Here is a 27108-nt window from a genome sequence, read left to right as displayed (position 1 = left end):
ATGGTGGTGATGTCCTGATACCTGCTGCACAGGGAGAGTGAATCTACAGTGTGGAGGTTTTACTGTAGTGAAGTGAGAGCCAGTGGTTAATATGGTGGTGATGTCCTGATACCTGCTGCACAGGGAGAGTGAATCTACAGTGTGGAGGCAGGAGTAATGAGCTCCTATCACAGTCAAAAACAAACCAAACAACGTACAAGAAAAGGGAAGTTGTTTTGCCAATGAGAGGTATGGACATTTGTTTAAATATTTGTTAGGATATTAGCACTAAGAACATAAGAAAATGTCCTGAGTCTACCTCCACTTAATTTCCATTTGCGTCCTCTGGTCCTGGTTTGTGCGCTGCGCTTAAAGAATTGGTTAGACCAGGGGTGGGCAACTCCGTTCCTGGAGGGCCGGTGTCCCTCCTGGCTTTTGTTCCAACTTTGCCCTAAATTACTTAATTGGACCAATTACCAATTATTGGTCTAATTAAGTAATTTAGAGCACAGTTGGAACAAAAGCCAGCAGGGACACCGACCCTCCAGGAATGGAATTGCCCACCCCTGAGTTAGACTAAACTATGTCAACTCCTTTTGAGGTTTTAAATACCCCAGCATTGTGTTTGTCTTTTTGATTCCTTCCCCACACTGTGTGGTTGCTGACAGTGATGAGTCTATTACAACACTGAGGTCTTTCTCTTGTAGAGCCTGTTCTAGTTCTATATCCACAATGATGTTTATCTTTACACTAGATCAGTGGTTCTCAACTCCGGTCCTGGGGACTCAGTGTCCTGCTGGTTTTTGTTCCAACCGAGCTCTCAGTTACTTAATTGAAAACCTTAATGGAACTAATCAGAGCTTTTTACTTATTTAAAAAGTTGGAGATTTCAAGTTAAATATACATTTTTATAAGGAATTTGAATTCTCCAACATTTTGTTAACTAATCAATTTAAAAAGTAAAATTAAGCAAATTATTAGTTCAATCAGCAGGACAGTGTGTCCCCAGGACCGGAGTTGAGAAGCACTGCATCCCACACCAGCAACTGATCAGACACACAACAAGAAAACAAGATCAGGAACAATGTCCACTCAGCTGTATAGAACCACATGGAAGATAAAGAGAAGTGACATTTAATATGTACATACACTGACTTATTATCATATCTATATATATATATATAGATATATCTATATATATATATATATATATATATATATATATATATATATATATATATATATATATATATATATATATAAATGATAAAGGCTTCTACCCACAGGGAACTTGTGACTAGAAGTAGTCCCAGCTTCCACTCTGATTTGTTTCCTCTCAAACACCTTTGTCTCTCTGTGATTGGGAAGCAGGGATTATATTCTGATGGGTATTTAATTCTGTCTTTCACTTAGTGTGGTTGGGAACCTGCAGGTATTAAGACTGAACATTTTTAATAACTAAATAAACCCAGAGATACCATCTCAGTACAGTTGTTTTTTTATATATTCTTGTAATATCAGAATGAAGCTGTAACATGTTGCTGGCGTCCTGCCCAGCTCAGGCAGTGGGTTGGGCAGACATGCCTGAATGCTTCAGCAATGAAGCTCAAACCGGTTCATGCTCTTTACACTCAAACAAACAATATAAGCAGCAACAAGGAAGAAGTTAAATAAATGTGTATAATGTTGGAAAAGCTCATTGGATCATTTGTATAACCCCAGACCTGACTTTAACACCCATTACACACAGATCACAGTAAAATCAGGGATGACAGTAAAATTCTTATTAAATAAAACCTCAGCTGATAAAAAATATACATCTCTTCTAATTCTAAAGGGTTTTCATTCTTTTTTGTCTGTATTTTATTTTAGAGTAATTCAAGGGTCAGGGTGTGGTCTGTAATTAAATCTAACAGTACCCTTCACTTTGACCAGTGACTGAATGCAGCTTTTTGGTTTTAAGATGATGAAAGCATAACACATATGGTATACAACTGTATTGTATGTTTCTCTACTTCAATTGTAATCACGAAATCAACACATCCCTGTGACAGGCTACCATTGTACAACACATCCCTGTGACAGGCTATCCCTTATACAACACATCACTGTGACAGGCTCTCCCTTATACAACACATCCCTGTGACAGGCTATCCCTTGTACAACACATCCCTGTGAAAGGCTATCTCTTGTACAACACATCCCTGTGACAGGCTCTCCCTTATACAACACATCCCTGTGACAGGCTATCTCTTGTACAACACATCCCTGTGACAGGCTATCCCTTATACAACACATCCCTGTGACAGGCTATCCCTTATACAGATGCCATCCTGTGTACAGAACATTCACACAATTCAAAATAAAACCTTTGTTGTATGTTTAGTTATTGTGTTTTTGTGGAGATTCTTCCTTAGCTGTGCTTTGTGGTCCTGTCTCACTAACTGCATGAAATGACATCTCTTATACAATAAGAGACACCCTACACACACTGTATTAACTTATACATGAACCCTACTGTTTCATTACGATTATCACCATCACGTCTCAAACACTGTTTTCTGACTCCTCCTCACCAGAAGTGCCAGAAATCAACATACGGGTCATGTTACAGGAACATAAAATAACATTAAAATGACAGAATGCAGCCTTTCTCGATACAGGGTTTAGATTCTGTGGTTTCAACATGATCATTGTTGTGCTTTGTTTTTATTCACAAAATCTAGTTTCCTGTTAGTTTTATGATGTTCATACGATTTTAATCCTATCTGAAAATGGGCCTTTGCTTTTGCTCTGGCTTCACAATATGCCCTGTTGTTCCTCTACAGGGAACAGGTTTCAAATCAATCAGCTCTAAGAAGTTGTTACATTTTAAGGTCCTTTCTACACATTTACTTAATAAAACAACATTGTAACTTACCTTTTAAAAGGTGTGAGTCCCACACAGCTTCTGAGTGTCAGGGTCTTGTTTTCAATGCTGGGTGTCTCTCTGCTGTGACTGTAGAAACTGAAAGCACAATCCATACAGGTGAACTAACGGCAAGTAATCCTGAAAGACCTGAATGTTAACTTTCTCTGTTTCAACTCCAAAGCTAGGGGCAAGGTGGCACTGACAGCAGGCTCAGTCACACGCCTCTCAATCCTCTCACTAAACAGGTAACAGATAGACTGACAGATACATTGCCTGTAATTCAAATGGCTTTGATCACTAAAAGTCAGTGCTTGTGCCACTATGCAGTGTCTTAGCTGAGAAAACGGTACACAGTACAGAGGTGAAGATTGTGGCACATGATTTTCAGTGCTTGGGAGACAACACCCCCCTGCTTAGACTGCACTTGCAGATCTCTTGATCCCCTCCTACTATGCACTGGACTTGTCTGACCTACGCACCACGTTACTGGATCCTCAGCTGATGCAGTGTGTATACTGAGATTTTTTTCCTGATGTTTCAATTAAAAACAAATCTTTACTGATTTTATCCCTATTTTAATATATGTAAAATAAACTCCAAAAAATTCCTGTGAAAAATGTGTTAAGATAAAAATGGAAAATGTGGAGCATTAAGTACAACTGAACACAGTTCTGGGTTCCTAACACATCTTTGGTGGATAAAAGGAGGGGTTTAAACAGGACGGTACCTGTATGTTTATTTGTTCCACATGTCTCTTTTCCAATCGGAACACGGCTTCTTTTAACAAACAATACAAAACAATACAAAAAGAGCTTTGGATGTTATCTTTCAAACTGTTTAATCACTGCTCCTAATCAATCCGCCAGAAGATACAGAAATACAGTATTCATGTGATTTACCTTCTTTTTGCTTGAAAGAAAATCTCTGTTCTTGTCCACACCCTCCTAGTGTTGGCCTTTGGCGACAGCTCCGGATCGTGTTAGCCGTCTAAATAACAAACAAGTACAATTTAGACACGACAAACAAAACACTCACGGTTCACAATACAGCTCTCCTTCCAGTTAGCTTTAACCATTACAAAGGAACAGATCACATCACTCCATCCCCTTTTGTACCATCTATCATGACCCCTTGGTTAACGAGTGCAACAGCTCCTCCAATCCGCGGCTGCCACATCGTTTCCCTTCCGGGTCGATGATTTAGTGTACAGGAGCTCCGCCCCCTTTCTAGATGACCAACTTCCGCCTAACCCTGGGAATGAATTGTCTGGTCATCCAGTCCAGGAGGGAGATGTATCACCAAGAATCACTTTGTCTCTGTCACAAAACGCATAATATTTTGTAATTTAAATAAGTATGAGCTACCAAAACATATTTTTGTTTCATAGTGTTATTAATGTAGTTATTTATTTGTTTGGTTAAACTTTAATCAAGCCTTTCATTTTAACTTCTTAAAGTTACCACAGTGTGTCTATGTATGAATTAAGCCCCTTTCACACTGGCACTCCTACCCGGGTCCTGGCTACCCGGGTCACAATCCTGCATAGTGTGAAACCACGTACCTGGGCCATACCCAGATTAACCCTGGTCCCAGCGACCCACCTCAGGATGTGGGTTGACACGCTTTGACCTGGGTTTGACCTGTTGATGGAGACATAGCATGAGCCAGATTGCAGCAGGGATGTACAAACATTTGCTCTAATCATCATTTGAGCTGACGGTTCAATCCAGAGAAGCTTGCATGGATGCGTCCGTAATGGTATGCGCATTGTGCACAGGCGTCTGTCACTCAGGGCAACCCTGCTTTATCAAACACAGTGTGAAATCACGTAGCCGACCCGCGGGGCACCGGGTCCTGACCCGGGTAGAGCATGCCAGCGTGAAAGGGGCTTTACTGACTAATATTGAGATTTCATTACACTAGCAGATGAACTGATAATGTATGTTTGTTATTTTGTGAAAACAATTAAATATTTTAAAACAAGAAACACTACAACATTTTTAAAATAAATTATACACCAAACTGTACCACATTCATTTAGTCTTTCATTTTAATTATGTATGAATTACTGACTAATATTTATTATTTGATTACACTAGCAGATGAACTGATAATGTATGGATGTTATTTTGTGAAAACAATCAAATATTAATATTAAAAAAAAAGAAATACAACAACATTTTCTACAGAAAAACGTATTCAGCAAACTGCAGCAGCAACTTGAATTACATTCGTAGGCTTAGTCTTAATATCATAACATATAATCTTATTAGAAATACGTACCTTGTTTTATTTGTTGGAAACGGTCTGGAACTGAAGTATTTTTTTAATACAGTGCTATTTGAGTATTTAAAATATGGTTATCTTCAAAATTAAAATATCAGCAACGGTGTGTTAATTAAACGAAGCGCCTGACGCCGCTCGGAACTTTCGCATTTTTAAATCCTAACGGTCTCTGCTCAGCGGAGTGGAATGTTCAGGAGCCGGTTGCCTAGCAGCGTCTCCGCCTCCTTCTCTGCCCCGCCCCCTCTCTCCCTCTCTCGTTGCTCCAGCTAGGAGTTCACATTCAGCTTCCTTATATTATATAGCGCCATTCTTTACTAACTTTTACAAATGAGCTTATTGGAGGCTTCGTGTTTTTAAGATGGTTCAGGTGCAGTCCGGGCAGACTGACTGCAGCATCATTACAGTATACCGCACTGCGCTCGGCTTTGTGTGGAGGCTGATACACAAAATAATGAACATAATTACTTTATATAACATTGATTTGTAATTCTAAATATGTATATAGTATTCTAAGACATTATGTACAATTTATAAATCAGCTGTATTCATATTCAGAATGGTATTCAGTATTAAGACAGGGTCCAGTATTAGAAATAAATAAACACGCTTTAAGCGAAACAGCAGGGACAAGGGACTCAGTGATGTTAAAAAAAAATAGAAAAGAGCCCACAATTAACCTGAATGTAAAGAACACGTTCATGTCTTGCTTTCTCGTAGCTGCTTCTGTATGTATACACCAGTGGTGTTTATTTTGTTTAATTGTCCGTCTTGTCTAAGAATGTGCATATTATATAAAAAGATATTTAAGAGATACAGCCCGGCGATGAGGGCTCTACCATGTGATAGCTGACCACTGCAGGGAGTTATCAACCGGAAACCAAACAAAACTCACCCATCCGAAATATCCTACAGCGCTGGGAGAGGCACAGGGAGACTTGATTAAATTACACACACAAAACAAGTCATGACTCCGTTGGTATTAATACTACAACACGGCATTATCTACAGTTTACCACACCAGTAGTATGAGCACAAAGGGAAGCTATAAACAAAGCGCTAGATAACACTACAAACACACAGCAAACTGCATGATGAACGTGCTGGAAAACTGGAATTAAAACAGCACAGAGCAAAATAAAGAAAACGTCTGAGAAACCGGAACAAAAAACCATACAAGAAACAGTGGCTGTGCGCACTCCTGAGATACAGAAGAAATCATATCAGGCACTCCACGAAAACATGATTCCGTGAGAAACAAGACTTCCGGTTGCGTTACCCTGGTGAGCTCTTGCTGTGGTCACTCAAAGGAGGAGTTACACCAGGTCACCCTGAGGAGGTTAAAACAACGAACCTGACCACGCAACCAGCAAAACAACACATTAAAAACACAACGATAAAGATCACACTGGGAAGAAATGCAAACGACGTGGGGCTTCCCTTCTGTGGAGGAATTAACACGCGTGACGTATGCTGGCAGTCCTGATCAGAAACAGCGCTGCAGTCAAGAGCAACAACGAACACAGCTTTTATAAGGGGAAGTCAATGAGTTACAATTAACACACAATTAAGTTAGCAGTAGTCCTACCTGCTACAATTGTAAAGCACAGAGAGGTCTGGTAAAGCACAGGGAAGCATTGTAAAGCACAGAGAGGTCTGGTAAAGCATAGGGAAGCATTGTAAAGCACAGAGAGGTCTGGTAAAGCACAGGGAAGCATTGTAAAGCACAGAGAGGTCTGGTAAAGCATAGGGAAGAATTGTAAAGCACAGAGAGGTCTGGGAAAGCATAGGGAAGCATTGTAAAGCACAGAGAGGTCCGGTAAAGCATAGGGAAGCATTGTAAAGCACAGAGAGGTCCGGTAAAGCATAGGGAAGCATTGTAAAGCACAGAGAGGTCCGGTAAAGCATAGGGAAGCATTGTAAAGCACAGAGAGGTCTGGTAAAGCATAGGGAAGCATTGTAAAGCACAGAGAGGTCTGGTAAAGCATAGGGGAGCATTGTAAAGCACAGAGAGGTCTGGTAAAGCATAGGGGAGCATTGTAAAGCACAGAGAGGTCTGGTAAAGCATTTAACGCCAACGCCATTTACCAGTGCCCCCTGCCCAAGCCCTGGCAGCTCACCTTCTCCTACGGGAGAGCTCTGCAGGCCTCCACGCTCTCCGCCTGGGCAGGCAAGCCAGGAAACCTCCAGGCTGTACAAGCAGCCTTCACTGAAAGAGCCAGGGTACGGAGGGGTGTTCAAAAAGAGACGGTCTGTAAAGGAGACAAAATCCTTAAATTGAGCTCCAGTATGAGCCGAGATGCTGTTTGTATATTGGGCTTCTCCTCCTAGGACAGGGGTGCACAGCTCTGGCCCTCGAGATCCATTCCAGTCAATGTTTTCATTCCAGGCAGGTTCTAAAATAGTTAATTGAAGCTGTTAAGAGGCAATTAACCAATTTAGGACCTGACTGGAGTAAAGACCAGGACTGAAATGGATCTCGAGGGCCAGAGTTGTGCACCCCTGTCCTAGGAACTCCTCACCTTCAAACATACAAACAGCCTCTTCACAATCCCTTGTTAAATCACTCAGAAAGATGTGTTCTAGATCTGAGCAGGGCTGCAGACCCTGTAAATAGCGACTGTGACCAGCACCGTGAACACTGGAGCGGTGTGACTTGTTGGTTATTTTGTTTGAAGTGTTCTTGTCCTGTTTCTCTCTCTCTCTCTCTCTCTCTCTCCTCTCTCTCTCTCTCTCTCTCTCTCTCTCTGGCCGGTGAGTTTTATAATGTTGTTTCTTGTCAGGGACCCCCTTGTGAATGAAATGTCTCTCTCAAGGGCTCTGTCCTGGTTAAATACATACATCTGAATGATTGGCTTTGCAGAACTCGTGTACCACGTCCATGCAATGCCACTGGAGGTGTCTTCAGTCAGTTTTGTACATTGCTGTTGAATTTAACTGGTGTGTGTCTATCTCTGCCTGTGTGTGTGTGTGTGTGTCTCTCTCTCTCTCTCTCTCTCTCTCTCTCTCTCTCTCTCTCTCTCTCTCTCTCTGTCTGTCTGTCTGTCTGTCTGTGTCAAGGTGAGGCTCAAGCGATCAGGCAAAGGCAGACGTTGCAATAGTGATGCTGCTAAGCACTTTTATTTAACCCACTGAAGATACAGGCTCGTTACAGCCTTGCATACACCCCCACCTCATTTAAAATGGAATAATCCAGTGGAGCTCCAATCACGGCTCACAGTTAAATAGGAAAGTAAAGAGAATGCTGCTGTTGATGGAGTTGGTGCAGTAATTGTGCGCATTTATACTGCAGAATGTGAGTGAAGGGAAACGAGTACCGGTGTCAATGAAATATTGGTTCCCTTGAAATATTTGTGTGTGTGCCCCCCCACCCCCCCACATGCGTGTGTGCGTGTGTGTGTGTGTGTGTGTGTGTGTGTGTGTGTGTCCTATTTCTCTGTGAATTCTGCATGTATAATGCTTGTGAATGTGAGGAATGCTTGCAGGCTGTTCTCATGTATTATTGCAGGGGAGACTGGACCTGACCGAGGGGACTGGGGGTACAAGTTTAGGGTTAGGGTTCAGTTGAAAGGGCAGCGATATAGACTTCTATGCAAAGAAGGATGGCTGTTAGAAAAACATAAGGGGGGAACAAATATTTGAAAGGCAAAATATCTCTATGTATCTCTGTGTGTGTTACTGATTGGTTTATTATTTTTTTCTTCAGATTAACGGATTGGCGTCGACTGGATCTTACTTTTTTTTTTTTTTGTAAAATCTCCCAGATGTTTTAAATACAAGGTGAACATATTTACCATGTATGCTGAATAAAAATGACAATTTAAACACATCTGAACTGAATCTGTTCTGTTTCTTTCAGTATTTCTAAATCAGACTGGAAGTAACTCTGTGCTTTGAGGAGGAGGTGGTGATATGTAAACTAACTGGAGTGTGTACAGGGCCTGCAATCCTCCACAGATCCCCACTCTGAGTTTCAAACAAAGTAGAGATATCATCCATTACTATTAAACAGGCAAGCTTAGACATACTAAAAAAATCCTCTCTCCTCAGTGGTGTGGATCTGTAGTGCAGCCCCAGCTGTCTCCCCCTCCCTCCCTCTCCCCCTCCCCTCTCTCCCCAGCGGTGTGGATCTGTAGTACAGCCCCAGCTGTCTCCCCCTCCCCTCTCTCCCCAGCGGTGTGGATCTGTAGTGGAGCCCCAGCTCTCTCCCCCTCCCTCCCTCTCCCCCTCCCCTCTCTCACCAGCAGTGTGACTCTGAAGTACAGCCCCAGCTGTCTCCACCTCCCTCCCTCTCCCCCTCCCCTCTCTCTCCAGTGGTGTGGATCTGTAGTACAGCCCCAGCTGTCTCCCCCTCCCCTCTCTCCCCAGCGGTGTGGATCTGTAGTACAGCCCCAGCTGTCTCCCCCTCCCCTCTCTCCCCAGCCGTGTGGATCTGTAGTACAGCCCCAGCTGTCTCCCCCTCCCTCCCCCTCCCCCTCCCCTCTCTCCTCAGCAGTGTGGATCTGTAGTACAGCCCCAGCTGTCTCCCCCTCCCCTCTCTCCTCAGCGGTGTGGATCTGTAGTACAGCCCCAGCTGTCTCCCCCTCCCTCCCTCTCCCCTCTCTCCTCAGCGGTGTGGATCTGTAGTACAGCCCCAGCTGTCTCCCCCTCCCTCCCCCTCCCCTCCCCTCTCTCCTCAGCGGTGTGGATCTGTAGTACAGCCCCAGCTGTCTCCCCCTCCCTCCCTCTCCCCCTCCCCTCTCTCTCCAGCGGTGTGGATCTGTAGTACAGCCCCAGCTGTCTCCCCCTCCCTCCCCCTCCCCCTCCCCCTCCCCTCTCTCCCCAGCGGTGTGGATCTGTAGTACAGCCCCAGCTGTCTCCCCATCCCTCCCCCTCCCCTCCCCTCTCTCCCCAGCGGTGTGGATCTGTAGTACAGCCCCAGCTGTCTCCCCCTCCCTCCCTCTCCCCCTCCCCTCTCTCCCCAGCGGTGTGGATCTGTAGTACAGCCCCAGCTGTCTCCCCCTCCCTCCCTCTCCCCCTCCCCTCTCTCTCCAGCGGTGTGGATCTGTAGTACAGCCCCAGCTGTCTCCCCCTCCCTCCCTCTCCCCCTCCCCTCTCTCTCCAGCGGTGTGGATCTGTAGTACAGCCCCAGCTGTCTCCCCCTCCCCCTCCCCTCTCTCACCAGCGGTGTGGATCTGTAGTGCAGCCCCAGCTGTCTCCCCCTCCCTCCCTCTCCCCCTCCCCCTCCCCCTCCCCTCTCTCACCAGCGGTGTGGATCTGTAGTACAGCCCCAGCTGTCTCCCCCTCCCTCCCCCTCCCCTCCCCTCTCTCCCCAGCGGTGTGGATCTGTAGTACAGCCCCAGCTGTCTCCCCCTCCCTCCCTCTCCCCCTCCCCTCTCTCCCCAGCGGTGTGGATCTGTAGTACAGCCCCAGCTGTCTCCCCCTCCCCTCTCTCCCCAGCCGTGTGGATCTGTAGTACAGCCCCAGCTGTCTCCCCCTCTCTCCCCAGCGGTGTGGATCTGTAGTACAGCCCCAGCTGTCTCCCCCTCCCCTCTCTCCCCAGCCGTGTGGATCTGTAGTACAGCCCCAGCTGTCTCCCCCTCTCTCCCCAGCTGTGTGGATCTGTAGTACAGCTCCAGCTGTCTCCCCCTCCCTCCCTCTCCCCCTCCCCTCTCTCACCAGCGGTGTGGATCTGTAGTGCAGCCTCAGCTGTCTCCCCCTCCCCTCTCTCCCCAGTGGTGTGGATCTGTAGTGCAGCCCCAGCTGTCTCCCCCTCCCCTCTCTCCTCAGCGGTGTGGATGTGTAGTACAGCCCCAGCTGTCTCCCCCTCCCTCCCTCTCCCCTCTCTCCTCAGCGGTGTGGATCTGTAGTACAGCCCCAGCTGTCTCCCCCTCCCTCTCTCTCCCCCTCCCCTCTGTCCCCAGCGGTGTGGATCTGTAGTACAGCCCCAGCTGTCTCCCCCTCCCTCCCCCTCTCCCTCCCCTCTCTCCTCAGCGGTGTGGATCTGTAGTACAGCCCCAGCTGTCTCCCACTCCCTCCCTCTCCCCCTCCCCTCTCTCACCAGCGGTGTGGATCTGTAGTACAGCCCCAGCTGTCTCCCCCTCCCCTCTCTCCTCAGCGGTGTGGATCTGTAGTACAGCCCCAGCTGTCTCCCCCTCCCTCCCTCTCTCCTCAGCGGTGTGGATCTGTAGTACAGCCCCAGCTGTCTCCCCCTCCCTCCCCTTCCCCCTCCCCTCTCTCCCCAGCGGTGTGGATCTGTAGTACAGCCCCAGCTGTCTCCCCCTCCCTCCCTCTCCCCCTCCCCTCTCTCCTCAGCGGTGTGAATCTGTAGTACAGCCCCAGCTGTCTCTGTGAAGAATTGTCCCAACAGGCTTGTTATTGTTGAGAGTTATGTGGGAAGAATCACAATTAAAATGTCCAGTTTAAGGATACAATTCATTCATATGTGTAATGGTCTCATTTAATCAGCACTCTGCTGTCATGAATGTCTTTCTTTTTACGAGTTCAAGATTGCCGAGGTAAACAATTGAGCAGTAAATCACACAACACCGTTATATCTTTTATACATTTTATCAAGAAAGATAGAAAATAGATGCGCTACAAAAACAGAACAGAAGATTCATATCAAAAGAGCAGAAATCAGTTCACTAAGTTTAGCAATGAATAATATTCAGGGAACATCTCAGCTTCAGTGTAAATATTGATTACATGGAAAATAATGCATTCATCTATTGTCTAGAAAGTCTTTTATCATTATTTATTTCTTAGCAGAAACCCTTATCCAGGGCGACTTACAGCTGTTACAAAATATCACAGAACAAAATTAGAGGGGGGAGGGAGGAGAGAGGGAGAGTAGAGAGGGGAGAGGAAGAAGAGAGGGAGAGGGAGAGTAGAGAGGATGGAGGAGAGAGAGTAGAGAGGATGGAGGAGAGAGGGAGAGTAGAGAGGATGGAGGAGAGAGGGAGAGAGGAGAGGATGGAAGAGAGAGGGAGAGTAGAGAAGGCAGGGTGGAGAGAGGGAGAGGAGAGAGGATGGAGGAGAGAGGGAGAGTAGAGAAGGCAGGGAGGAGAGAGGGAGAGTAGAGAAGGCAGGGTGGAGAGAGGGAGAGTAGAAATGATGGAGGAGAGAGGGAGAGTAGAGAAGGCAGGGTGGAGAGAGGGAGAGTAGAGAGGATGGAGGAGAGAGGGAGAGTAGAGAGGATGGAGGAGAGAGGGAGAGGAGAGAAGGCAGGGTGGAGAGAGGGAGAGTAGAGAGGATGGAGGAGAGAGGGAGAGTGGGAAAGGGAGGGGATTAGCATATCAGAGGGAAGGGAGAGAGAAAGAGGAGGGGAGAGCCATAGGGGAGGCAGAGAGGAGAAGGGGAGAGGAGAGAAAGAGAGAAGGAGATGGAGAGAGGTGGAGGGGAAAGAGAGACGGAGACAGGAAGGGAGAGTAGGAAAGGGGGTGTAGAGAAATAAAGAGGAGGGGCTCAGGGTAAGAGGGTGGAAGAGAGAGGATTTCTTCTCATCAGCCCAGAAGAGTGCAGAGAGAGTGTCAGTGAAAGTGAAGAGGAGATTGTCTGAGCTGTTTGAATAGTTTCCTGGTTCAGACAGCAATGTGTGTTTAATCTGCAGCACTGACAGGGTCAGGGTCAGGGGACTCCAGCACAAGGGCTGTATTCCAGTCCCCATTACAGAAGAATGGATAGAGTTTCTCATTGGGATTGAACTCCATGTCAGTGAAAGTGTAGATGTGAGATCTGGTCTCCACATTGTAAAAGGAGAGCTGCCCTTCCTCATAATCCAGATACACCCCCAGCTTCTGGGGCTTCAGGCTCCGGGGGAGGGGGGTCTGGGGGTCAGTGAGAGCAATGAACCCACCTCCACTCCACTCCACAGTCCAGTAACCCTGCTGGGGGGTCATGCTGAACCCCCCCTTCCTCTGGGCAGACTCTCTGCTGACTCCTAATCTCCACCATGTATTCCCCCCCACCTGCACCTGCCAGTAGCGTCTCCCCGAGGTGAAGCTCTCCCTGCCCAGCACACAGAGCCAGTCATCAAATCTCTCTGGATTGTCAGGGAGATCCTGCCGTGTCTCTCCCCATCTCACTCGTTTCCCCTCCGCAGACAGGATGAGCTCGGGCTGTGCTGTATCAGGGTCCAGAGTCACATCAACTGTGGAGCAGAGAGGAGACATTATTATTATTATTATTATTATTATTATTATTATTATTATTATTATTATTATTATTTACACAAAAAGGGTTAAAAAAAAAAAAACTGGCCTAACCTTAAAATGACGTCTCAAACAGATTAGATTAGAGCAGTATTATTATTGTAAAATAATATAAGAGAAAAGAGGAACGAAAGAAAGAAGGAAAGAAAGAGAGAAAGAAAGAAAGAAAGAAAGAAAGAAAGAAAGAAAGAAAGAAAGAAAGAAAGAAAGAAAGAAAGGTGACAAAGGCAGAAGGTGAGCCTCTTACCTCAATTAAAATGAATCTTGAAATAATAATATTTTCTAGATATAAATATTAACTAAACCCCGAGATCGCCTCGTACAGTAAAGTCTCTTAAATCGACAGGCTGAACTCAAGCTGCAGTTTGGAATCGCAGTTGGAATTGTAGCAGTTTTTCGAATTTCGAACTGTAGCGGTGTTCTGTTGTCATGGAAACCGCAGTGAACGCAATGAGCCGCGAGATACGCGATCCTGAAGAGGGGAGAAGAACAACACAAACTGAAAGTGTGAGAGAAAACCCTGACGGAGGCTCTTCCGTGACCGGCGAGTGAACAAGATCTGGAGCCCAAACATCTTAGCCTTTTCAGACTAGCACACCTGAGCCGAGCCGAGCCGAGCCGAGCCCCCCCAGCGCGGGTGTGTTCACACTGCTGCTCAAAGAAGAAGCTGCCTGTGGAACGTGACGTCAGATTCCACGGACACGCGCGCACAGAGGAGTGCTGTGGATTTGTTTTGAGAATGGATCCCGAGGTCGGACTGTCCCAAACGATAAAGTACCAAAAGATTTCACACGAATACACAAATATGGGTTTGTGTTTCACATGCTGCTGACTGCAAATACAAACCGAATAATTTCATTTCATATTATTAAAGTTAGATTAACTACGACTAATAATAACTTTAAAAAGTTACAGATAGTATTTAAAAATGTCAGGAAACACGTCAGAAAAATAGATTTAAAGCAGGCCTATTAAAAACAAAATCTAAACGAAACATTAAAGAGATTTTTCTGTACAGCTTGTTTTTATACATGCAATGTTAATAGATGGGATTTTTTAAAATGACCGAATTGAATGTGATTTTCAGATACTTTGCACATTTCCAATATACAGAGCTTATTTCTTTATTTCTTTATTTTCTGTTAAGGACTGGTTTATAAAGTAACCACAAAATAAACTGCGCGATTACTGATCACTTTATTCATTAGAAAACATGATAATGCTTCATATTGCGTGGCGTAAATTAATATTAAACTGATATTAAATGAATGTTAAATTGCATATTGAATTTACGTTCAATTATTCCTTGTTACTTTCCATTGACATTTCAGTCAGATTAATTGTATTTTCAATAAGGGGAAATTATTACATATTTTCAACGGTAACAAAACGTGATATAAATGGCCGTGACGTGCCATTACATTTTCAATCGACATTTGATTAACATTTAGCAAGAAACCAGCTAGTGCACATTTATTAAATATTAATTTAACATTCATTTAATATCTATTGCATATCTATTTAATATTAATTTATGTCACGCAATATAAAGCGTTGCTGATAAATACATGGAACTCAATTAATGAAGCAGCAGCAGACCTTGCAGTTCACACACTGTAAGGTTTGATTTGTCTCTGTTTGAAATGATCCCTGTCAGCGTTAAACAATTTAAAGGAGAAACACTTTCCAGAAGACAAGTCTCCAAATTCAACACATCGGCGCCGGTCGCTGCAGGTCTGTGACGAAGAACTGCGTCCATTAAGACATCAGATTTACTTTTTTTTGCGGTCTGACGCTTTTATTGTTATGATCTTTTATTTATTTTTAATCCTGTTTTATTATTTTTATTTTTTCACAACACTGTTTCGCGCTGCGGTTTAGTCCCATATTTCTCAATTCCTGTGAAATCTTTTGCTAGACTCTATAGTTTCAGGCAGTACGAGTTAACCGCGCCCCAGCCTTGCTCAGCACAGAGCCAGTACCAGATATCTCGCGAGGCCAGAGTTTCACGGTTCCGGTTCGGCTCGACAAAATGACCCGTGTGGAACTAGCCGTACCGCGAGGGCTCGGCTCGGCTCGGCTCTGGTGTGCTCGTGTGAAAAGGCTGTTAGAGAGCCCTGCAGCTACTGAACCGAACCAACCTGGGGAGCCCCCGACACATCACCATGCAAACCGGCACCAATGCCCTGGGCCAGCGCGGAGACGTGGCCAAAGCAGTGAGGAAGGTGTCAGAGAGAGCCACGCAGGAGTTCACACTCCAGAGTTGTCATTTCCACAGAGCAGACACCCCCGCACACATCACCAGTAATATCAACGCTGAGATCGTCCGGGGCTGTGCTCTGATGCCCAGCGTCCACCTGGCACACCCACCCACACTGAGCCCCTGATAAAACGAGGGAATGGTTGTACAGTATTTGTTATCAGCCTGTTTGTTTTTCTGTGGGTCTCTCGCTATATCACAGCCCTCGATATATAGCGGATTTGTATTGGACCCCGACACCCGCGATATATCGAGTGGGTGTGTATTTGGAAAAACTATTTTGAAAATCTTTACAAAGAAACCCTACAAGAGGGTTTTACAACAGAGCAAAATTTAATTCAGGAAAAACTTAAATCATTAGAACTATCTATTAAAGACAACCAAAATCCACTGGACTTCCCAGTCTCCCCGCAGGAGCTAGCAGAGAAGCTCCAGGGACTCAAACCCAGGAAAGCCTGTGACCCGACAGCATCAGTACTGAGATGCTCAAACACAGCAGCCCTGAGCTGCAGGAGGCCCTGCTTAAAGTATTCAACCTGGTACAACAGGAAGGCTGCTTCCCTGACATCTGGAACCAAGGGCTTATATCACCAATTTACAAAAGTGAAGACAAATTCAACCCCAACAACTACCGAGGCATCTGTGTGAGCAGCAACCTGGGGAAGGTATTCTGCAGTATCATCAATACCCGAATACTGGCCTTCCTTACCGAACACAGTGTCCTCAGTAAGAGTCAGATTGGATTTCTACCAAATTACCAATGACCATATTTACACCCTCCACACCCTAATCAACAAACATGTACAACAAAAAAATAAAGGAAACATTTTCTCTCGTTTTATAGTCTTAAAAAAAAGCATTTGATTCCATTTCGCATGAAGGTTTAAATTATAAAATTCTACAACGTGGTGTAGGGGGTAAAATGTACGACAGAATAAAGTCAATGTACTCAGAAAACAAGTGCGGAATAAAAATTGGCAAGAAAAGAACAGAATTCTTCACACAGGGTCGTGGAGTGAGACAGGGCTGCAGTTTGAGTCCAACACTGTTCAATATTTACATCAGTGAATTAGCAGCGGTGTTGGATCAGTCTGCAGCCCCTGGCCTCACTCTACACGACAAACAAATTCAATTCCTGCTCTACACAGATGACCTGGTCCTGCTGTCGCCACAGAGCAGGGGCTACAGCAGAGCCTGTCACTGCTAGAGCAGTACTGTCACACCTGGGCCCTGACAGGAAACATGAAAAAGACCAGAATTATTATCTTAAAAAGGGCAGATCTCAAAGAAGTAGGTCCCACTTCACTCTACACAACACCACCCTAGAACACACCACACAATATACATACCTAGGCCTGACCATCAGTGCGTCAGGGAGCTTTAACCTGGCAGTGAATGCACTAAAAGAAAAAGCCTGCAGAGCTTTTTATGCTATCAAAAGGAGGCTTTATAAAATAAATCTACCTGTCAGAATCTGGCAAGAGTTATCCATCCCATTGTGCTACATGGAAGTGAGGTATGGAGTCCAGTCAGTCAACAAGATTATATAAAATGGGATAAACATCCAGTAGAAACCCTGCATGCTGAATTCTGCAAAAGCATATTACAGGTAGAGCAGAAAACACCAAACCATGCATGCAGGGCTGAATTAGGCTGCTACCCACTGCTCACCAGCATGCAAAAAAGAGCACTACAATTCTGGATGCATCTAAACAGAAGTGAGCCAGACTCCCTCCAGTACAAGGCCCTTCTAACCCAAGAGCTCAGCCCAGAAAAGAGTCTCTATTATTATTATTATTATTATTATTATTATTATTATTATTATTATTATTATTATTATATTTGTTAGAATTATTATTAATATCATAATTATTCTCATTGTTATTTGTGTTGTTATTGTTATTGTAAATATATTGTTCATGTGATATGTAATGTAATTGCTTTGGCAATACTGCTGATGTCTGTCATGCCAATAAAGCACCTTTGAATTGAATTCAATTGAATTGAGAAGAGAGGGAGGGAGGGAGGGAGAGGGGAGAGAGAAAGGAGAGAGGGGAGGGAGGGGGAGAGAGGGGAGGGAGGGGGAGAGAAGGGAGAGGGTGGCAGAGGGAGGAGAGAAAAGGGAGGAGAGAGAGATGTGGAAGAGAGGCAAGAGGGAGGTAGAGGATAGAGAAGGGAGAGGAGAGGATGGGAGAGGATAGAGAGGGGAAGAAGAGGGGAGAGAGAGGGAGGAGAGAGAGGAGAGAAAGGGGAGAGGGAGCGAGGGGAGAGGAGAGAGAGGGGGAGGAGAGAGAGAAGAGAGGGAGGTAGAGGAGAGAGAGGGGAGAGGAGAGGGGAGGAGAGAGGGGGAGGAGAGAGAGGGGAGTGGAGAGGGAGGGAGGAGAGAGATGGGAGCAGAGAGAGAGTGGAGATGAGAGGAGAGGGAGGGAGGGAGAGGAGACAGTGGCAGAGGGAGGAGAAAGAAGGGAGGAGAGGAGAGATGTGTGGAAGAGAGGCAAGAGGGAGGTAGAGGCTAGAGAGGAGAGAGGGGACAGAGGGATGGAGAGGATAGAGAGGGGAGAGGACAGGAGAGAGGGAGGTAGAGGGGAGAGGAGAGTAGGGAGAGGACAGAGAGGGGGAGAGGATAGAGAGGAGAGAGAGGGGGGAGAGGTAGGGAGAGGAGAGAGGGGTAGAGGAAAGGGAGGGGAGAGGGGGGAGGGGTATTTGCACATAAACATAATTAGGGCTTCGGATTTCTGTTTTTTCATCCTGAGCTACTAAATGGGCTTTTAAATCGTAAGTCTTACTTTTTCATTGCAAAGCAGAAGCGACTCATCTTTATTAATGTCAATACAGTCACGCACAGCGATTGTAATAAAGTGAGTCCAGCATAAAATACTGTATTGTTCATTCTAGCTTTAATAAAGAGGAGTCTCTTATTAACATGTCGCGATCTCGTTTGCACGTCCTGCTTGTAATGAAAATGAAGGCTTGGCTGATTGAAAAGCCCATTTAGTTGTTTCACAGAATGAATCAAGTTTACTATGAACACGTTTCTCAGTTGTGATTGAGAGACACAAACTGCTTCACAGGGATCAGATGAATTCTTAAAGCAGAGTAGAAAAGTCAGGTAAAACACTGACAATCAGAAGCCCAGCCTTGAGTATACACTGGGATATGCATCCCCACTGAGGAGGAGAGGAGAGGAGAGGAGAGAAGGATAGAGGGAGGGGTACACTCATGAGAGGAGAGGTGCAGACAGGCTCCAGATTGGGACACTCTTAATAATGTGTATAAAGAATGTCTGTACCAAGTTTCATCACAATCAGATCAGCAGTTCTCTAGATGCATGTCAAAGTGTAACATATGGAGCCCTGCAGTGTCTACATGTGATCTTCACTTCACAGTGAGTTCACAATCTGGGGCATTATAACTAAACACACTTTCTCCTCTCCTTTTCAGTGTTACCTTTGGGAGGCACACAAGGCTGGCGTTAGCTGAGCTGGGAGTGCACAGAGGTTTAAATGGGGCACAATGTAAATATAGGTGTAAACACAGTGAGTGAGACGGGGCTCCTCGCTGTTAAGAACATAAGAAAGTTTACAAACGAGAGGAGGCCATTCAGCCCATCTTGCTCGTTTGATTGTTAGTAGCTTATTGATCCCAGAATCTCATCAAGCAGCTTCTTGAAGGATCCCAGGGTGTCAGCTTCAACAGCATTACTGGGGAGTTGGTTCCAGACTCTCACAATTCTCTGTGTAAAAAAGTGCCTCCTATTTTCTGTTCTGAATGCCCCTTTATCTAATCTCCATTTGTGACCCCTGGTCCTTGTTTCTTGTGACTTGAGTTCTTTTGGTTTAAAGTTCTTAAATGTTAATATCAGCATATCCTATATCAATCGACCACTAAAGAAAACATATTTCTATATAATTACTAGTATTATTTGTTTATTTGGCAGACGCCTTTATCCAAGGCGACTTACAGAGACTAGGGTGTGTGAACTATGCATCAGCTGCAGAGTCACTTACAATTACGTCTCACCCAAAAGACACAAGGAGGTTAAGTGACTTGCTCAGGGTCACACAATGAGTCAGTGGCTGAGGTGGGATTTGAACCGGGGCCCTCCTGGTTACAAGCCCTTTTCTTTAACCACTGGACCACACAGCCTCCACACAGGGTCTTTAATACAATGAGGTCTGTATCAGTTTAGTTCATATTTCTATATAATTAATAGAATGAGGTCTGTATCAGTTTAGTTCATATTTCTATATAATTAATAGAATGAGGTCTGTATCAGTTTAGTTCATATTTCTATATAATTAATACAGGAGGTCTGTATCAGTTTAGTTCATATTTCTATATAATTAATACAATGAGGTCTGTATCAGTTTAGTTCATATTTCTATATAATTAATACAATGAGGTCTGTATCAGTTTAGTTCATATTTCTATATAATTAATACAATGAGGTCTGTATCAGTTTAGTTCATATTTCTATATAATTAATACAATGAGGTCTGTATCAGTTTAGTTCATATTTCTATATAATTAATACAATGAGGTCTGTATCAGTTTAGTTCATATTTCTATATAATTAATACAGGAGGTCTGTATCAGTTTAGTTCATATTTCTATATAATTAATAGAATGAGGTCTGTATCAGTTTAATTCATATTTCTATATAATTAATACAGGAGGTCTGTATCAGTTTAGTTCATATTTCTATATAATTAATACAATGAGGTCTGTATCAGTTTAGTTCATATTTCTATATAATTAATACAATGAGGTCTGTATCAGTTTAGTTCATATTTCTATATAATTAATACAATGAGGTCTGTATCAGTTTAGTTCATATTTCTATATAATTAATACAGGAGGTCTGTATCAGTTTAGTTCATATTTCTATATAATTAATACAATGAGGTCTGTATCAGTTTAGTTCATATTTCTATATAATTAATACAATGAGGTATGTATCAGTTTAGTTCATATTTCTATATAATTAATACAATGAGGTCTGTATCAGTTTAGTTCATATTTCTATATAATTAATACAGTGAGGTCTGTATCAGTTTAGTTCATATTTCTATATCATTAATACAATGAGGTCTGTATCAGTTTAGTTCATATTTCTATATAATTAATACAATGAGGTCTGTATCAGTTTAGTTCATATTTCTATATAATTAATACAGTGAGGTCTGTATCAGTTTAGTTCATATTCCTATATCATTAATACAATGAGGTGTGTATCAGTTTAGTTCATATTTCTATATAATTAATACAATGAGGTCTGTATCAGTTTAGTTCATATTTCTATATAATTAATACAATGAGGTCTGTATCAGTTTAGTTCATATTTCTATATAATTAATACATGAGGTCTGTATCAGTTTAGTTCATATTTCTATATAATTAATACAATGAGGTCTGTATCAGTTTAGATCATATTTCTATATAATTAATACAATGAGGTCTGTATCAGTTTAGTTCATATTTCTATATAATTAATACAATGAGGTCTGTATCAGTTTAGTTCATATTTCTATATCATTAATACAATGAGGTCTGTATCAGTTTAGTTCATATTTCTATATAATTAATACAATGACGTCTGTATCAGTTTAGTTCATATTTCTATATAATTAATACAGGAGGTCTGTATCAGTTTAGTTCATATTTCTATATAATTAATACAGGAGGTCTGTATCAGTTTAGTTCATATTTCTATATAATTAATACAATGAGGTCTGTATCAGTTTAGTTCATATTTCTATATAATTAATACAATGAGGTCTGTATCAGTTTAGTTCATATTTCTATATAATTAATACAATGAGGTCTGTATCAGTTTAGTTCATATTTCTATATAATTAATACAATGAGGTCTGTATCAGTTTAGTTCATATTTCTATATAATTAATACAATGAGGTCTGTATCAGTTTAGTTCATATTTCTATATAATTAATACAATGAGGTCTGTATCAGTTTAGTTCATATGTCTATATAATTAATACATGAGGTCTGTATCAGTTTAGTTCATATTTCTATATAATTAATACATGAGGTCTGTATCAGTTTAGTTCATATTTCTATATAATTAATACAATGAGGTCTGTATCAGTTTAGTTCATATTTCTATATAATTAATACAATGAGGTCTGTATCAGTTTAGTTCATATTTCTATATAATTAATACATGAGGTCTGTATCAGTTTAGTTCATATTTCTATATAATTAATACAATGAGGTCTGTATCAGTTTAGTTCATATTTCTATATAATTAATACAATGAGGTATGTATCAGTTTAGTTCATATTTCTATATAATTAATACAATGAGGTCTGTATCAGTTTAGTTCATATTTCTATATAATTAATACAGTGAGGTCTGTATCAGTTTAGTTCATATTTCTATATCATTAATACAATGAGGTCTGTATCAGTTTAGTTCATATTTCTATATAATTAATACAATGAGGTCTGTATCAGTTTAGTTCATATTTCTATATCATTAATACAATGAGGTGTGTATCAGTTTAGTTCATATTTCTATATAATTAATACAATGAGGTCTGTATCAGTTTAGTTCATATTTCTATATAATTAATACAATGAGGTCTGTATCAGTTTAGTTCATATTTCTATATAATTAATACATGAGGTCTGTATCAGTTTAGTTCATATTTCTATATAATTAATACAATGAGGTCTGTATCAGTTTAGATCATATTTCTATATAATTAATACAATGAGGTCTGTATCAGTTTAGTTCATATTTCTATATAATTAATACAATGAGGTCTGTATCAGTTTAGTTCATATTTCTATATCATTAATACAATGAGGTCTGTATCAGTTTAGTTCATATTTCTATATAATTAATACAATGACGTCTGTATCAGTTTAGTTCATATTTCTATATAATTAATACAGGAGGTCTGTATCAGTTTAGTTCATATTTCTATATAATTAATACAGGAGGTCTGTATCAGTTTAGTTCATATTTCTATATAATTAATACAATGAGGTCTGTATCAGTTTAGTTCATATTTCTATATAATTAATACAATGAGGTCTGTATCAGTTTAGTTCATATTTCTATATAATTAATACAATGAGGTCTGTATCAGTTTAGTTCATATTTCTATATAATTAATACAATGAGGTCTGTATCAGTTTAGTTCATATTTCTATATAATTAATACAATGAGGTCTGTATCAGTTTAGTTCATATTTCTATATAATTAATAGAATGAGGTCTGTATCAGTTTAGTTCATATGTCTATATAATTAATACATGAGGTCTGTATCAGTTTAGTTCATATTTCTATATAATTAATACATGAGGTCTGTATCAGTTTAGTTCATATTTCTATATAATTAATACAATGAGGTCTGTATCAGTTTAGTTCATATTTCTATATAATTAATACAATGAGGTCTGTATCAGTTTAGTTCATATTTCTATATAATTAATACAATGAGGTCTGTATCAGTTTAGTTCATATTTCTATATAATTAATACATGAGGTCTGTATCAGTTTAGTTCATATTTCTATATAATTAATACAATGAGGTCTGTATCAGTTTAGTTCATATTTCTATATAATTAATACAATGAGGTCTGTATCAGTTTAGTTCATATTTCTATATAATTAATACAATGAGGTCTGTATCAGTTTAGTTCATATTTCTATATAATTAATACAATGAGGTCTGTATCAGTTTAGTTCATATTTCTATCTGTGAGAGGGGAGGGATTTGGACTGGCCGTCAGGTGCATGCGGGAGCCTGTAGGGGGTTCGTATTCTCCGTATATTCCCACGCTGTCAGGCAATGTTTTGTTGACAGGACTCAGCTGTGAGGAAATCGGCTGACGTTCTGTCATTGGCTGGGGGGTGGGACTACACGGGGTGAATGAATTAATAAAAAGGCGCTGTTTTGTATCCTCTCTGGCTCATACAGGAAACATAGTGGAGCGTGACTTCACGGCCGAATCCTGAACAGTCAGAGGCTCTGGAGCAGCGACTCGAAGAGACGGAGTGGCACTTCAGCGCGAGGCTTACAGACCCGGGGTGCAAGCAAGCCACACAGGTTTATTTACTGAGATACTGTTTTTAGTGAGTGAGTTTAGTGGGACTGAGCCGCCCCACAGTGTATGAGAGGGTACAGAACAGTGCTTGTTCCTCGGGGCTCCCACCACTAGAGGGAGCAATGATCCGCAGGAAAAATCCACGCACTTTATTTTGTATTTTTTCCTTAAAGTATTTTGTTTTCTTTTTGCCTTTTTTACTTATTGTTCCTTTGGATTACACACCTGTGTGTGTTGTATGAAGACGGGGCACAATACCATTGTAGGTAGAGTGCCCCGAACTATAACAAAACACCTGCCAACCAAGCTTACCCTAATAAATCTGGGCACCTGTGCCGGCTTTTCATATTTGAACTTTGTCTGTCTTGTGTCTTCCCACACCCTACCACACTATATAATTAATACAGTGAGGTCTGTATCAGTTTAGTTCATATTTCTATATAATTACTACAATGAGGTCTGTATCAGTTTAGTTCATATTTCTATATAATTAATACAATGAGGTCTGTATCAGTTTAGTTCATATTTCTATATAATTAATACAATGAGGTCTGTATCAGTTTAGTTCATATTTCTATATAATTAATACAATGAGGTCTGTATCAGTTTAGTTCAGTGGTCAGCGACTGTACAGATAGCCACTCACGTGACTGGGGTCCTGAATCATGGAGTTGTTTATAAGCAGGGTTCACATCACTTTTATCATTAGGGTCTCACAGCACCAGCAGGAATGGTTTGGTACTCGCGAGCATTAGGGATCCTCATCACAGTCACTGTCGAGCTCCCCCTCCTCCTCCGACAGGTCAAACAATTGGGATGTCGAGGATCAGGGCTGATTCTAACACAGGGCACCTCATACAGCGAGAGCGACATTACATTCTGGAGCCAGTAGACATGTTTCATTATTATTATTATTATTATTATTATTATTCGATAGCAACCGTAGATGATGATAGGTGGCTCTGGACTAGTCAGTCCTCCACACACAGAGGAGAGAAGGGTCGTGTCGTGTGTGAAGTTGTGAGGGGGTCGATTGGGGCGGGTTTGATCATTTTCAAAGTGATTTGCACCCCTGTCAAGGATGCTGGGTTCAGGATCAAAGGTTTCAGTGTCATCTTACACACATGAATGTGGATCAGGGCAGACTGAGGCTGACAGGCGGGATCGATATTTGGTTTTTAAAATGTGGAAGCCCACGCTCACAAGCAGCACTGCTTAACTCTTTAAGAACCAAGCATTTATAATGTGGTTAACCCTTTAAGGACCAATCATTTATAATGTGGTTAACCCTTTAAGGACCAAGCATTTATAATGTGGTTAACCCTTTAAGGACCAAGCATTTATAATGTGGTTAACCCTTTAAGGACCAAGCATTTATAATGTGGTTAACCCTTCACGGGCCCAGAATTACACTTCAGTATGATCGTGTTACACCATCACGTCCTTAAAGGGTTAATGGCAGTGTCAGAGACAACAACTAGAGTTTCTGAATGTTTAACTACTAGGAGTCCGGATTGCTGGTTATTACAATTTAACAAATCCTCTCACATTCTCTGTTTATTTCAATATCCTACCACCACATTCCAGCCCTGGGGATTCAAAAGCAAAAAATAAAACACTTCTTCACTGTATTAGTGCTGTTAAACACGTTAGCTTGACAGCACAACAGTATCTATAGAAGGATATAACTGAGGGAACAAAATGTTATTTTAAGTAAAATGCTGAAGTAAATGTATTTTTTAAACTCATGTTTAAATGTAACGGCTCTCAAGCATCGACTCCTCCTCTCATCCGCGCTCAGTCTGGGAAGTGAAGCGTCAGTGAGCTTTCACAATGCCACTCCCCGGAACTACATCCCTCTTCTCTGAGTGGACAGCTAAACCGAGACCCCTGCTATCATTGGATGCTTCAAGTGTCCATTAAAGAAACGATTGATGTTATGAACTGGAGTGATTCCACCTATCACTCTCCATTTTGTTATATTAAATCTTGAAGCAGCCAATGATAGCACTAGCAGGGAGGGACTTTTCAGTGAATTGGAACCCTCCAGCCTAAAGTGAAATATGGGGACTGGGATTTAGTTATGATCAGTGATAATAAGCTCAGTTACCCGGAGATCATTGAAAGATCTCAGAGACCATAAGACTCAATAGAAAACCAACAGAAAGGCAGGTATGAGTCACAGCCAGATAATACGCACCCTCGCTGCCTGGATGAAAAATGCTTTCCTGTTAGAAATGCACTGACGGTATGGAAGTCCGTATTTGTTTTTCTGGGTGCGTGTGCGTAGCTGCGTTCCAGTTATGTGAACCCCTGCCTATCAGCATCCATGACATTTTTATGAACCATTTCAGAATGTTCCATTTAAAACTAAATAGCTGCACAACTAAAATCTCATCGTTGTTATTTATGAGACTCTTCATAGTGTGTAGAATGATTTGCGATCCTAATGAATATCACTACACTGTATCAGCATCATGCACATCCCTATTTAAAACAGAACATGTGTGAAGAGTCAGGCAGGTACACATGGAGGTGTGACACAATCCTCACACTGTGTGAAGAGTCAGGCAGGTACACATGGAGGTGTGACACAATCCTCACGCTGTGTGAAGAGCCAGGCAGGTACACATGGAGGTGTGACACAATCCTCACGCTGTGTGAAGAGTCAGGCAGGTACACATGGAGGTGTGACACAATCCTCACACTGTGTGAAGAGTCAGGCAGGTACACATGGAGGTGTGACACAATCCTCACACTGTGTGAAGAGTCAGGCAGGTACACATGGAGGTGTGACACAATCCTCACGCTGTGTGAAGAGTCAGGCAGGTACACATGGAGGTGTCACACAATCCTCACACTGTGTGAAGAGTCAGGCAGGTACACATGGAGGTGTGACACAATCCTCACACTGCGTGAAGAGTCAGGCAGGTACACATGGAGGTGTGACACAATCCTCACACTGTGAAGAGTCAGGCAGGTACACATGGAGGTGTCACACAATCCTCACACTGTGTGAAGAGTCAGGCAGGTACACATGGAGGTGTGACACAATCCTCACACTGTGTGAAGAGTCAGGCAGGTACACATGGAGGTGTGACACAATCCTCACACTGTGTGAAGAGTCAGGCAGGTACACATGGAGGTGTGACACAATCCTCACACTGTGTGAAGAGTCAGGCAGGTACACATGGAGGTGTGACACAATCCTCACACTGTGTGAAGAGTCAGGCAGGTACACATGGAGGTGTGACACAATCCTCACACTGTGTGAAGAGTCAGGCAGGTACACATGGAGGTGTGACACAATCCTCACACTGTGAAGAGTCAGGCAGGTACACATGGAGGTGTGACACAATCCTCACACTGTGTGAAGAGTCAGGCAGGTACACATGGAGGTGTGACA

At 42.4% G+C, this 27108-nt stretch overlaps 1 protein-coding gene across 3 annotated transcripts in view; it reads right to left on the bottom strand.

Moving 5' to 3' along the window:
* LOC131709359 (butyrophilin subfamily 1 member A1-like) overlaps nucleotides 1-27108 on the bottom strand; it is a 90779-nt gene that overhangs the window by 33244 nt on the left and 30427 nt on the right. For 2 of the 3 annotated variants that reach the window (XM_059011828.1, XM_059011829.1), the window contains one exon: nucleotides 11591-13304. The exons of the other annotated variant lie outside the window; for it this stretch is intronic. In XM_059011828.1, the coding sequence (XP_058867811.1) occupies nucleotides 12754-13304 (551 nt within the window). In that variant the 3' untranslated portion in view covers nucleotides 11591-12753. Of the gene's footprint in view, nucleotides 1-11590; nucleotides 13305-27108 lie in introns of those variants that run through there. 3 annotated transcript variants of the gene reach the window in all.

Source organism: Acipenser ruthenus, chromosome 43 (genome assembly GCF_902713425.1).
Source record: "Acipenser ruthenus chromosome 43, fAciRut3.2 maternal haplotype, whole genome shotgun sequence".
NCBI classification, from domain to species: Eukaryota; Metazoa; Chordata; class Actinopteri; order Acipenseriformes; family Acipenseridae; genus Acipenser; species Acipenser ruthenus.
This window is presented reverse-complemented; position numbering and strand designations above follow the sequence as displayed.